General features: G+C 32.8%; 1 protein-coding gene across 1 annotated transcript; it reads left to right on the top strand.

The window, feature by feature from the left end:
- Window positions 1–5,688: 5,688 nt before the first annotated feature.
- LOC143590039 (serine/threonine-protein kinase STY46-like) lies at window positions 5,689–12,962 on the top strand. The gene is made up of 16 exons (XM_077070639.1): window positions 5,689–5,904; window positions 8,686–8,800; window positions 8,875–8,948; window positions 9,159–9,278; window positions 9,568–9,622; window positions 9,699–9,809; window positions 10,639–10,689; window positions 10,770–10,906; window positions 11,004–11,111; window positions 11,318–11,391; window positions 11,506–11,681; window positions 11,760–11,855; window positions 12,120–12,200; window positions 12,290–12,343; window positions 12,470–12,604; window positions 12,773–12,962. Exons 1-16 carry the CDS (start codon window positions 5,696–5,698, stop codon window positions 12,848–12,850), a joined length of 1,674 nt encoding a protein of 557 aa, XP_076926754.1. The 5' UTR covers window positions 5,689–5,695; the 3' UTR covers window positions 12,851–12,962.
- Window positions 12,963–13,694: the final 732 nt, after the last annotated feature.

The following is a 13,694-nucleotide window of genomic DNA, read 5'->3' as shown; positions in this document are numbered from 1 at the left end:
CCATTCGATTTGATTACTTTTCCCATTCAATTCAATTACTTTATTCATTCAATTCGATTACTTTTTGCCCATTCGATTCGATTACTTTGCTCATTCAATTCGATTACTTTGTACATTCGATTCGATTACTTTGTACATTCGATTTGGTTACTTTTCTATTCGATTCGATTACTTTTCTTTTGAATCAAGTTTCTTAAGGGCTCGATTCATATATGGTTTCCATTCTTATCACTTTCCAGCCTTTCCTTTTGACTCATTTTGCCCGTGTTGCATAAGAAACGATCCTTAGACTATAACCACATTGTTTCTTTTCATTAGTTCGATCCAAACATTACCCGTTTGTCCCATTTAATTCCAAACATCTCGTTTACGTTTTTCTTACATACTAAGGCCCGATTCGCCTTAGTACCAAATCTTAGGGCAAACCAACCTCAAAAACTTAACCTTTACATCTAAAACGTACCTTTTTGGTTTGGTTTGGTTTTGCTTCGGCTCGGATTCAACTCGTGAATCTGGACGTGTTTCTCTTGTTGTTTAATGAAGATCTAACACAACCCTTCTTGGTTCGAATTTAAATATGATCTGAAATGAAGGAGGAGAGTTTGTATGTATTTTTGAGTGTGTTATGGAGGCTAGAAAATGGATATGAGGTTTTTAGGGTTTTACGGAGGTTTAAGGGGTTTATATACCCTTAAGCCCATGGAACTAAGGCCCATCATCTTCCCTTATTTCATCTTTTATTGACCAAGCCCACACTATATTATTTTTATCTAACTTAACTAAATAATAACACACTATTAAATACACGAAATTCCTTTATTTATTATTATCAAAAGTAGGATGTTACTTTAGTACAATCCTATTCATTTTTGGTTGCCAACTTGACCAATTTTAAAACAATTAAAGACCTAGCACATGATTACCAAGAAACTAATGTATAACAACTCAAACTCTCCAAGGAATATCCACGACATCATCTACAAACCCATGCAAAATCATGAAACCTATGGATGCTAGAGCAGCATTATACTCAATAAGCCACTGCATGTGTATGGATTAACCAATCAACACCTAATTTTTACAAACAATAATACTGATAACAAACGTGGAGTCCTTCACGTATATTATCCCAAAATTGATAAATGAAAAACCAGTTATCTCTAAATCATGTCATAACTTGTGATAATAAATTCAATTAGAAGTAGAAAGATGAACCTTTAATGCTTACCTGTTAGATTCCTAGAAGGAATTGATCTTCAATCTTAAATTTAATTATAGGGACTCGAACTTCATAATCATCTTCTATTTCTTGTAGGGGTATAGATGCCGTCAAATAAGGAATTAATCTTCAATATACTCGACAATTAGGGTTATCGATTTGTCTCAATTACTAAGTGTAGTCTCGATAAATAGGGTTCATAAGTGTCGCACATTGGTTTTGGGGATCCAATCACACAGGGGAGGAAGTCGGACGTAAAAGACGTGTTGGGAATTAAATTGACAATTACACCCCTACATTTAGAAGTTCTCTAGTTCTCTTCCTAACAAAGAGTTCTCTCTTGATCCTCCATATATATATATATATATATATATATATATATATATATATATATTATGTATATATGGTTTGGATTAAATAAAAATTAAGTTAACGTGCTAACTGTGAGAATCAAGTAGTGTAATTATATATACAACATAGTGTAATTATAATATAATGTAATTACACTATGATGTAATTACATAATTAGGGTAGAGATACTGTACACTAATGCCTTAATATACGATAGGTACGCGAGACGCTCAAAGGCAAAAAAAATCAAAGGCAAAAGTACTAAACGCTCAACCAAACCCTAAAACGCTCAGCCAAAAACCTAAAACGCTAAAAAACGGTTTTTGTGAAAAAAGTGAAAAATTGATCGATTAACCATCCAAAACTGTTTTTTTCAGTGAACCAATGATTAATTGGATATGTATTGACGATTCCGAGATGTTTGGATGTGATTTCATGGATCGATTTCTTGAAAAAAATGGATTTGCGTACCTATTGTACGTTAAGGTATTATTGTATTGGATCTTTTCCCTACATAATTACACTAATTTATATATATAATTACACTATTTTGATCTCACAGTTAGCACGTTAATTTAATTTGTACGTTAACTTTCCCCATGTATATGGATTTTTTTTCTAAGTTTTTGAAATTTCTCTTCACTTTTGTGTTGACTTTAAAGTTTAATTTTAAACTATAGCTGATCGTTTTCTTGTTAATTTTGAGTTTTAGACATTTTAGGGTTGGAAGTCTAGACATTTTGAAGTTGAAAGTCTTGATTTAATAATATTTTCTACTTTTAGAAATTTAAAACTAAAAACTTATTACGAAACCAAGCCGCTCGGTTTCAAACCAAACCAAGTTTAAGCACAAAAATATCGCTTGTTCCTTAAATTTCAATCCGCTCGGTTCGACTCGTATTAAAACCAAACCAAATATGAGCAAGCTTGTGCTCGGTTCGGCTCGGTTCATGTACAACCCTAACTAAAATATCTAAATGGGCTTTCATATCAATTTTAGTAAGCAATTTGTAAGTTTATATTTGTGGTTAAAACGTAATATAGTTAGGCTATATGTTGTGGGTTAATTATAAACCTCTAGTTAAAATGTTATGTAGGCAACATACCATTAACTAAATAATTTAACTAATGCATTGTGGTTTAACTAGAAATTAAATAAAAGAAAGAAAAAAAGTTTGATTGATGCATTAGGGATGGACCCACCTGATCGAGCCCTCTTAGGCGCTAACACACTAATGAAAAAGCCGAAAGAGACCCCTTTGGTGCCACATTTTTTTAAAGCATGTTTCTAATTTCGTATCGTATCCACAAGTTGGTGAACTTGAGGGACCAATATTGACAAGTATGTCATAGTTGATTATGTTTCTAATTAGTTTGTTATTATATTTGATCACGTCTTGACTAGCAAGTTAGGGTTAGTCTATATAAATCGAGTTATGGTTAGACATTAAAGAACGTGTGAGATGCAACCGAATCAGGGTCCATCTTTAGAATATACGAAATGTAACCGAGTTATGATTCATTAAAAGTCAAACCGAGTCAGGATTTAAGAGTTGTAATTGGAAATTTAACATGTTATATGGCTGCTCTTGAACCTCCGATAGTTATTCCACAAACGATGTTCTTATAAATGTGACACGGTTTAGATAAAATCCATAGATATGTTTTTTTAATAATGAATATCATGGTGTAGTTATAAGTTAGTTGTGGTTCAATGGTTAAGCACTCACTTTACAAGTGAGAGGTAGGGGGATCAAACCTCACTACCATCAACTTATATGGGAGATATGAGGGATGACCATGGCTTGCCTGGGTTCGAGTCCTGATCTCACCCGGTTTTACCGGCTCCTCGCTGTTGTGCCGTTTGGCGGGCGTGGGGGTCGGGTTTTATCCGGTGAATCCCTCAACAGGTGGACCGCTAGAAGCTTCGTCCGTCCGGACTAGTGGCCGGCTCGGGCTACCTTTAACCAATAGAGGTCGCGTACGAGGTACCCGGCGTTACTTAGTTGGCCGTTAAAAAAAAATCATGGTGTAGTCAACTAAAAATATATGATGTTGAAAGATCCTGTATGGCCACGTGGAATAAACACTATACGAGGTCACGTAATAATACAAGTCAAAGTGACCTGCCCTTTCGTGAGTCCAAAAGCCGCTTTTGTTTTGCTACCTCTTCTTTTCACGTGTGTCCATACGTCCGGGCCCATTATTTTCTTTCCTTCTAAAAAAGTTTATTAAATTTGAATAATTATTTTATATGATGAAATTTGAAAAGTATATTTAAGTAATTACCAGCGACATATAAAATTGCATTTATATTATATGTTTACTTTTGTAATGTTTTTCTCAAGTTTTAATGCATTTGATTCTTTTTTATAAACTTACATGTTAGTTAAGTCTAACATTTCTATTAGGTTGTGTTATACACAATTCTCCTTATTTTTTATTATCCGTCATGTCAGAATCAACTCTATTATTTTTCATCGTTCAACCTCACCATTCAACCTATGTTATATGTTATTCACCATAATACCTTGCATTTTTACTAACAAAAAGAAAAAAAATGGAAAAAATAAGCATGATCCCGATTGCCCAAAGGGTAAAATGAGCCGAGTGATCAAGGTCATTGAAACCCCGTCAAGCATGAAGCCAGTCTAATATGTGGAGTGTTTGCGTGAGCTCACACGTGCCACACATGCACCGCGTGGTGTCACCCAATCTATCTTAAATGTTCTTTTTATTATTTATAGAACTCTTTCAATTTTAAATAAAGTTAAAATAGTATGCTACATTTAGGGATTTTTACATATATCACATCCCTAACTTAGCTTATTACATATTTCCCCAATCATAAATAGTTAATTACATATTTCCCTTTCTAGTATACAATTACCATATTACCCTTTTTAATTTATAATACCTACACTTCTCAATAAAACATTATCCAAGTTAAAAAAAACTCAATCGTCTCTTCCATAGAGAACGAACAACACAACAATCACCAGTTCCGGTTCCATCCATTCACGGCGTCAACAATCGTCGGTTCCGGTTCCATCCATTAACGGCGTCACACTTCCTCCGGCGATCATGCATCATCTTCCGGCGTTCGTCGCTTCCTCCGGCGAACACAGTTCGTCGCATTCTCCCAAGTTTTGTTTTTTATTGTGAAAAACGCATTTCTTCAAAATTGGAATATCACTCCCAAGTTCGTCGCTTCCTCCATCTTTTAACTATATATTATTTATAATTTCACTTTTAACCCAAATTCCCCCACGATTTTTAAACAGTTATAACTTTTTCATATGTTAATATTTTTTTTTAAAAACATTGCATCATAAAAACGATCATTTAATTCTCTTTAATTTGAGTATGATATTGTCATAGTTTGTTTTCAGTTAAAAAAATAACATCTTTCGTATAGACGTTTATGGTCTGGTTTTGATGGTGTTAAACTAAGCCGTGAGCCAAGCCGTTTTTTGTCATCGAAAACTGAAACCAAACCGTTGAAAATTAAAACCCAACAAAAACAAGCCATTAACAATGGTTAGATTTCGGTTTTATTTGTACTTCGCTACTAAATTGAGTTTAAAATAGGAATTTTTAATCCACGGTTTCAAATGGAACGATGAGCACCCAAAAATCTCTTACGTGATTATTAAGGCCTGTATTTCCCGCTACATCGCGCGGGCACTTGTCTAGTGTTACAAATACACAATCGCCCGGTAACAAATGTATCGTATTTGTATATGCGATTGATAAATTAATTAACAATTGTGATGTGAAGTTACTTGTAACAAAAGTTAAAAAGAAAAAAAAGGATAACAATTATACAAAGTTAATCCAAAAAGACTAAAGATAAAGTTTCCATGTCTCCCACTTGGAAAATATTAATATTAATTAATAATATAACAAATCCTCCCACACATACTATACATAGAGATCATATACAAACAAACGACGACGGTGCAACAAAGTTACATACACAAAACAAACAGGCATGAAAACAAACGACATCTAAGGTTTCAAAACTACATTATATATTCATTCGGATCTCGAAACAATCTTGGAATTAATCTTTGCTGTTTGATTCGGTTTCGGAGATACGTACATACATATATTAATATATCAATGGTGACGGTGAATAACGAGAGTTTGAGTACGGAATCTTCCCGGCGGTTCACGGGGGTGAATAATAATAATATTAATAACAATTGGCATCAGAAGCTAGAGGTTTATAACGAGATTCTTCAGCGTTTAAAAGATTCAGGCAATGATGAAGCAAAACTACCTGGTTTTGAGGATGAGCTTTTGGCTCATTTCAATCGTCTTCCGAACAGGTATTTATTTATGTATGAGATAATTATGATTATTTTTTTTAACAAGATCTCATGTTTTTGAAGCTTTTGTTTGGTAGATCATGAAACATGTTTTTGGTGTTTATGGTTGGTTGGTTGTGTGTTTTTTTATAACTAGTTTGTGGCCCGTGTATTACACATAGGGGTGAGCAAAAAATGGTTCGGAACCGTCAGAACCGAGGAACCAGAACCGAACCGGTGCCTCAGAACTGTTAATGTTTGTACCGGTTCGGTTCTCGGTTCTCAGAATTTGCATTAAACGGTTCCCGGTTCGGTTCCGGCTAAAACCGGCGGTTCTAGACTTGGAACCGAAGAACCGGAATATTCAAAACGCTTTAAATAAATTTACCAATCCCCATTTTTTATTGAGTAAATTATTAACCGACATCCATTCAATCATTTTTTTAATTCAAATCTTCTTTCTTTACGTTTAAGAACTAGCAACCATGATCAATTTTGATTTAAGCTATCAAGGTAATTTATTATAAAATGATATGATATTCCATTAATCTATCGTTGCTAATGGTTTATTTAACTTCAACACTTAGGTTTTAAAAACGGATGTTCATGTTGTAATCTAAATTAGTTTTACCGTGAAAGAAGACATACAATTGTATAAACTTGTTTTGAAATTTGCAAAATTTGCATAACTCATTTGATAAATAAATGATCGAACCGGTTCTAGCCAGAATCGCTTAGCGAGAACCGGCTTTAGCGGTTCTGGAACCGAACCGGTTTACTATAATAGGTTCCGGTTCCGGTTCTATTTTTCACTCATTTTCGGTTCCGGTTCGGTTCCGGTTCGCTTCTCACGGTTCTGAACCGTTGCACAGCCAACGGGTAATTATTGAAAATTTTAAACGTTAACCATTAAGTGAAATACAGTAAACAAATTGACATTGTTAATACAATTACAATTAAATTAAAATTACATAAATTACATAACTAAGATTACCCAAATATATTACAAATAGGTAAAAACCCCCTTTTTTCATTACATTTGTAATTGTATTAGTAGGTATACATTGTTTATCAAAAATAGAAATCTTTAGTCAATGTCTGCTTGTAACTCTTAATAAGGTAACATATATGCCTGCTTATAACTCTAGATATAGTCATATATAGTTGTCCGTGCGACAAAAAAAAGTTCTCCAATTACATACCAACTCTAAATAAATGATAATATATATCCATGATACTAATAAAAAAATACTCATACACATAAAATATCATAGGTTTTAATCAATTAATATGATGTCATTTGAGAACATTTGCTCATGTTTATAAAAAAAAAACGATTATCCCAAAAACCATATACCTGAACTTTGATGATATAATTATTCTTAGAATCTTTACAATTTGAAATTTATTGATCATGATAAATTTGTTGTCATTAATATTCTGTGTATGACAAATTTTTAATTGAATTTATATTTTACAATTAAAAATTGTATAATCAAGCAACATAAAAACCGAAAATTTAAATATAACAAAATGATTTGTTTATTTCATATGAATGTAATTGTTAGGAAAATGACAAATACATACTAACATTAAAAACATGTTCAAATAATAGTGATTATTCTGAGTTAGAAGAATATTAGAATATTTAAAGTTACATAAAGTGAAGGTAGTGATTCTTATTTATAATCGCTGAAAGTAGGGCTGTCACTTTTACTTGTAACCTGAAACCCAACCCATGAAAACCCGTACCTAATCCCAAACTAACCCAACCCGAGAAACTCGAACCCAAGAAAATACTAACCCGAACTTGAATAGAAGTAATTCGGGTTGGTTCTTGGGTCCGAATTATAGGTTTCGAACCAAACCGAAAATTTTTAGTTTTAAAATCATATGTATTTTTAGGTATTAAAGGTTAAGCCTTAGTCGCTGACGTTATCAGGATTTAGTCCATGTCGATTGTTCTCATTCCACATATTATGAATCGAATGTTTATTGTTTATTATTTTGAATATAAACCATAATACACACTTTAATTAACACTTCAAAAGTTAACTAATCATTTCTTGTCAATCCATACGGAGAATTCTTATTATATGTAATAATGGATTTAGTTGGAATAAACCTATAATTATAATGTCATATATTGAAATGACTTAAAGGTAAAGACCATATATGAAAATTGGTTGAAAAAAAGGTGAGGAGGGCTATGGGATTGACAAGTGGCAAAAATGGTAGGCTTTTATTAGAATAGATAGATTAGTTAATCATGAACATCATTTTCTTTTTCTTTATTTAATTTGTATAAGTGGTTTGTCTATCTGTCTATGTACATGTTATATGTTTATCTTGGAGAATTCTTTGTTTCTTGATAGCCTGTAAAATTTATTTTTGACTGTATGGAAATCAAATATAAACTATACACTAATATTGGTAGAAATATGAGTGCAAACGGTTCCCTATCTCCGGAGATAGAGAGGCTGCTTCTACTGAGGCTCATGGCTCGAAAAGCCTTTGTTGTTGACATGTAGCGTGCTAGCGTATAATCTAATCTAATCGTGGCACAAGGAATTAAGAACGACAATAAAACAGAGAATACTACAAATAATAAAAGTAAGCCACTTATGACACAAAAAGGTGAAAAACTTTAGTAGTAACGAATTAAAGAGCATTGATACATAAATAACATAAAACGGTTATGTCATGCCTGTAACAAAAGTCGAATAAGTTGACTATCTATTCTCTTTTCATGCCTGTAACAAAACTTGAATTGTTCGTTCATTTGTGCTAAATGAATTGAAGGTATGCACTTGATGTAAATGTTGGAAGCGCGGAAGATGTACTCATGCACAAGAGATTGCTGAGTCTAGCACACGATCCTGCTAACGGGCCTGCATTAGACGTCCGACTAGTACAGGTCTGGTTTGTTAACAGTAATCCCAATGCTTACTTTAGATACTTAGACACAATAATTGACCCGTGTATACGCAGGTTTGTTCAGTGACTGAGAATAACTCAGATGATTTGGTCAACTACAGCTCACCTGGGCAGCAGATATCTCAAAGGTACAATTTTATCAAATTAAACATTATAACTGATCCGGGTGTATATTATATTCTTGGCGAATCTCAGTATTATGCAAGTGGCAGTTATATGGTTATTATAACCCCTCAGGCCCATTTTAAATATAATGTTTATCTTGTTCACTTATGTCTTAATTTGATTATGGGATCTTCAGTCTTGTTAAATGTAAACTGATGATTATTTAATGACAGCATTCATCCACCACCTGCCTTTGGATCATCACCGAATCTTGAAGCCCTTGCACTTGAAGCGAACGAACTATCAGCTAGCAGCGGTAATAATTCTTTCAATACCAACACAAACTTTCCCAGGTACATTCTGATTTTCATTTAAATGTGTAATTGTTTTAATTTAAAAAGTAAAGAACAGTAATAATAATAATGTACAACAGCCAAAACAATAAGTTGTTTCCGGTCAGACTTTTGGTTGCGATTACAAATGGTTTGGTTAGTGGTAGGATTTGGCATCTTGTTCATTCGTGTCGTGTTTGGGTTTGTGTCATGTTTGACCCACCAACCCACAAACATGACTCATTTAGCACGTCTAGTCGTCATGTGAAATTCTTGTACAATTCACTAAGTTATCGATTAATAAATACAGGCCATTGCATGAAATTACCTTTTCATCAGATGACAAACCCAAGCTTCTGAATCAGGTACTTATTTGTTCTCCTTACAACAATTGGACCAAACATATTTTGGCATATATTCTCATAGGTGCAGAATTTGCAGTTGACATGTTTACTGGCTGAAGTAGGACTCAACATTCAGGAAGCACACATATTTTCTACAGTAGATCACTACTCGTTAGACGTCTTTGTTGTTGATGGTTGGCCACATGAGGTATTTTCTTCATTTTACTAAATGTACTACACTAGGTTACCATAATGAATTCATATTTAATTTCAAGTTACATAATTTTTAAATTACAAGTTGTCTTTTTAATCATGAGTTTTAATGTTGATGGCACTTTTTTTATATTAATTTACGTGTATAATTGTATATATTTTGCCCTAGCTAAACTCTGAACCATGAACCGAATGCTTGTTGTTTGTTTCATGAAAGTTTCTTTATTCAGTTACATTTTTTAAAAATTTCCCTCTGTTCTATGAATGCAAATATCATAGAAGCTAATGGTTTGCATGGGTTGCTTTTGGGAACCGAAGTTATGTTTATGGGTTTTTGAAAGTCATTCAGTTTTTATTTTTAGAATAGTTTTGTTTTCTTTTTTTTTTCTATTTAATTTTTCCATTTGGTCATAAGTTTTTGGGCTGAAAAAAGGCCGAGAATAATGAATTTAGGTCTGAAATTTTAATTAAACTTTTTATCTTAATTAAAAATTAGTTGATAATTTCACATTTGGGCTCAAAGCTTTAGGCAACAACATTGTTTTCTCTTATTAGTTACTTAACATTCAAAAATAAAAAATATAATTCATAATTTCAATAACAAGAGTTGTTATTTTCGGGTTTTACGGGTTTGTTTCGTTATGTTCGTTTTTTGGTACACGCAAAACCGAAATCAAACTGGAAGTCAGATTTTTATTGAAAACAATCGGTTATGGGTTGGGTTTGGTAAGTTCGGTTGGTTATGCCGGTTATTTTGTTTTCGTGCACACTCTTAAAAGATCTTTTAGAAGTATTTGTGGAATTATCTTTTTACAATTTATCAGGAAACCGAAGAGCTTCGAGATGCAATAGAAAGAAAGCTTAAAAAGCTTGAGGTATGTATACATTTGAAAGCTTACTCAGTGATTCTTCCCATGTTAATGTTGACTAAAGTTTGACTTCTGTGTTGAAGCAGACTTTGCCAGATCAACGCTCATCGTCTTTTGTATTTAATCACCTACACATTCCCAATGACGGAACAGATGAATGGGAAATCGATCCTAAGTTTCTAACACTTGATCACAAGGTTGCTTCGGGATCTTTTGGTGATCTGTAAGTCTTTTATGCAACTATGTTTATTTACTTTGGGATGACAGACTATATGTTATAGTGGATATCAAATTAACATGTATAATCTATGTTAATTTAGATATAAAGGTACGTATCGTAGTCAAGAGGTGGCTATTAAGATGCTTAAGGCCGAGCACATAACCACAACAATGCAGCAGGAGTTTGCCCAAGAAGTTTATATCATGAGGTTTGTGAGTAACTTTGATCATGTTGACTTCTTTTAATTTAGGGTAATATATAACAGTAACACTAGTCAAAATATGGCATAGTACCTGATGTGAATAACTTTGATCATGTTGAATTTTTACCTCATGTATCACTTACATGGCCGTTTACGTGGCACTATTTCTCTATTTGAAAGGGAAATAAATGTTTTTATTTTTCAAAACGCAGGAAAATTCGACATAAGAATGTTGTGCAGTTCATAGGAGCATGTACCGACCCTTCAAACTTGTGCATTGTAACAGGTAAATCTTGAATGCACTTTGAAACAGTGTCAAAAGTCAAAACACTTGACATATGATTTTTGATTTTTCTTCATGGTTATTTTATTAATATACGTGTTCTTTTATTGGTTTCAGAGTTCATGAGTGGGGGAAGTGTGTATGATTATTTGCACAAACAAAAGGGTACATTTAAACTTCCAATATTACTCAAGGTAGCAATTGATATATCAAGGGGGATGAACTACCTGCACCAGAATAATATAATACATAGGGACTTGAAGGCTGCAAATCTTCTTATGGATGAAAATGACGTAATCAAGATTCTCAGTCTTGTATATATATTAGATTTTTAATTTTATGGTATAAAAAGCAGGATGTTTTGCATACAGGTTATTAAGGTGGCTGATTTTGGTGTTGCAAGAGTGAAGGCTCAGACCGGTGTAATGACAGCAGAAACTGGGACATATAGGTGGATGGCTCCCGAGGTGATTTATTATTATATAAAATAGAAGTTATTACATTTTAATTTATATTATAGCAAGACTCATTTAGGCTCGTGAGTCTATTCTATCTCCGTATGTGAAGCTTGAGCGCGAGCTCGCTTATTAAATAAGCTGAAAAGTAGGCTTGAACTTGTGGAAACGTGGTTTGATTCAAGCTTTTAGCAAGCCTGATCATAGTAGTTCATGCATGTTTGTTTAGTGAAATTATTACATAAACGTATTAACTTACTTTTATTTACTATGAAGGTTATTGAACACAAGCCATATGATCTCAAGGCGGATGTTTTCAGTTTCGGTGTCGTTTTATGGGAGCTACTAACCGGAAAGGTTTAACCTTTTGGCCATCAAACAATTAAACATTCACTTTGGATTATTTTTTCTAACTAATGATCAAATTCATTACATATCTTTTTCAGCTTCCATACGAGTACTTGACCCCAGTGCAAGCAGCTATCGGGGTGGTTCAAAAGGTAAAATGGGATGCATGTGAACCTAAATCAAGATCATAGATATTTTGGTACAACCATACAATTAATAATACTTTTCTTTATTTTTATACAAAAAGAAAATAATAATCACATGTTTTAATATTTCAGGGCTTACGACCTACTATCCCCAAGAACACTCAACCGAAACTCGCCGAGCTGCTTGGAAGATGCTGGCAAAAAGACCCGAGTTTAAGACCAAACTTCTCTGAAATCATTGATATTTTGAAGAGAATAACGACTGAGGTATAAGACGTGTAGTTCATGCATGCTTTTGCAAATGGGCCTCTTGTCAAAATGGTCGGGTTGGATTAAGACGACCTGTATTAGACATTGATAGTCTCAGATATTAAATATTTTATTATAAATTATTATTGTGCTAAATATGTTTATGAATATTATATTATATTATAGGTCGAAATAATGGAGGAAAAGCGGGCGGAGAAGGGATCAAATCGATTCTTATCGCTACTCAAACGGGGCCATCACTAAACTGAAATTAGTAACTTGTTTGGGTTGTAGTCATACTAAATTATAGTTCTTTGTATAAATAGTTTATTTTGGTTTATTTTTCTTACATTGAAATGAAATCTGTATTTATTTTGTTTAATTTTCAAAAGTAACTACAGATATATATTTAGGTTATTTTGTTTTAGTCAGAAGTTTCACTATCTTTTGTTTCTTAAAAAGGTTTTACATGACTAATGTTTTGTTATTCATAATACGTGGCAAATAACGGGTTCAGATCAAGGGTTCAGGTCAAGGTGCGAGGTGGTGTTTTTAGAAAATGGTCTTAACAGATTGTTTCAGGAAAAAATAAAAATAATAAGTGACCAAAAATATATCACAATGTATTCAGAAATTTTCGTAAGATATGTATTTCCAAAAGAATCAAACCGTTAATAAAATCAAAATATAGTATAGATTCAATCTATTGATCTTAAATTTGGATATTGGAGATTAATTTAAAAATAAAAAATGATGAGAAGGATATGAATGTAATAACATATTTATGATAACTTTTTTCATGCAAGACACATATTAATCCTCCATCATTGTAAAACGTCTATAACTTTTTCGTACGACATTTTTTTAGAAATTCTTTTTTACCATAATAACAAGTATTTTTTTATCTTTAATATGAATATCATATTGTTATATAAAAATAAAAAAATATTATTGGGTTTTTTATAGGGATATTGGTTTTTAATACTATCAACTTCACCCGTTGGTAGATAACACTCCAAACTTTTGATTTGTTACCCACCACTTCCAATTTTCGCTCTATTTTCTTGTACCACTCCCCGTCTAATTTACACTAACCTCGTTAATGTTT

This window comes from Bidens hawaiensis, unplaced genomic scaffold (assembly GCF_021521415.1).
Source record: "Bidens hawaiensis isolate Kalapana, Puna unplaced genomic scaffold, B.hawaiensis_p1.1 tig00038109_1, whole genome shotgun sequence".
Classification (NCBI taxonomy): Eukaryota; Viridiplantae; Streptophyta; class Magnoliopsida; order Asterales; family Asteraceae; genus Bidens; species Bidens hawaiensis.
This window is presented reverse-complemented; position numbering and strand designations above follow the sequence as displayed.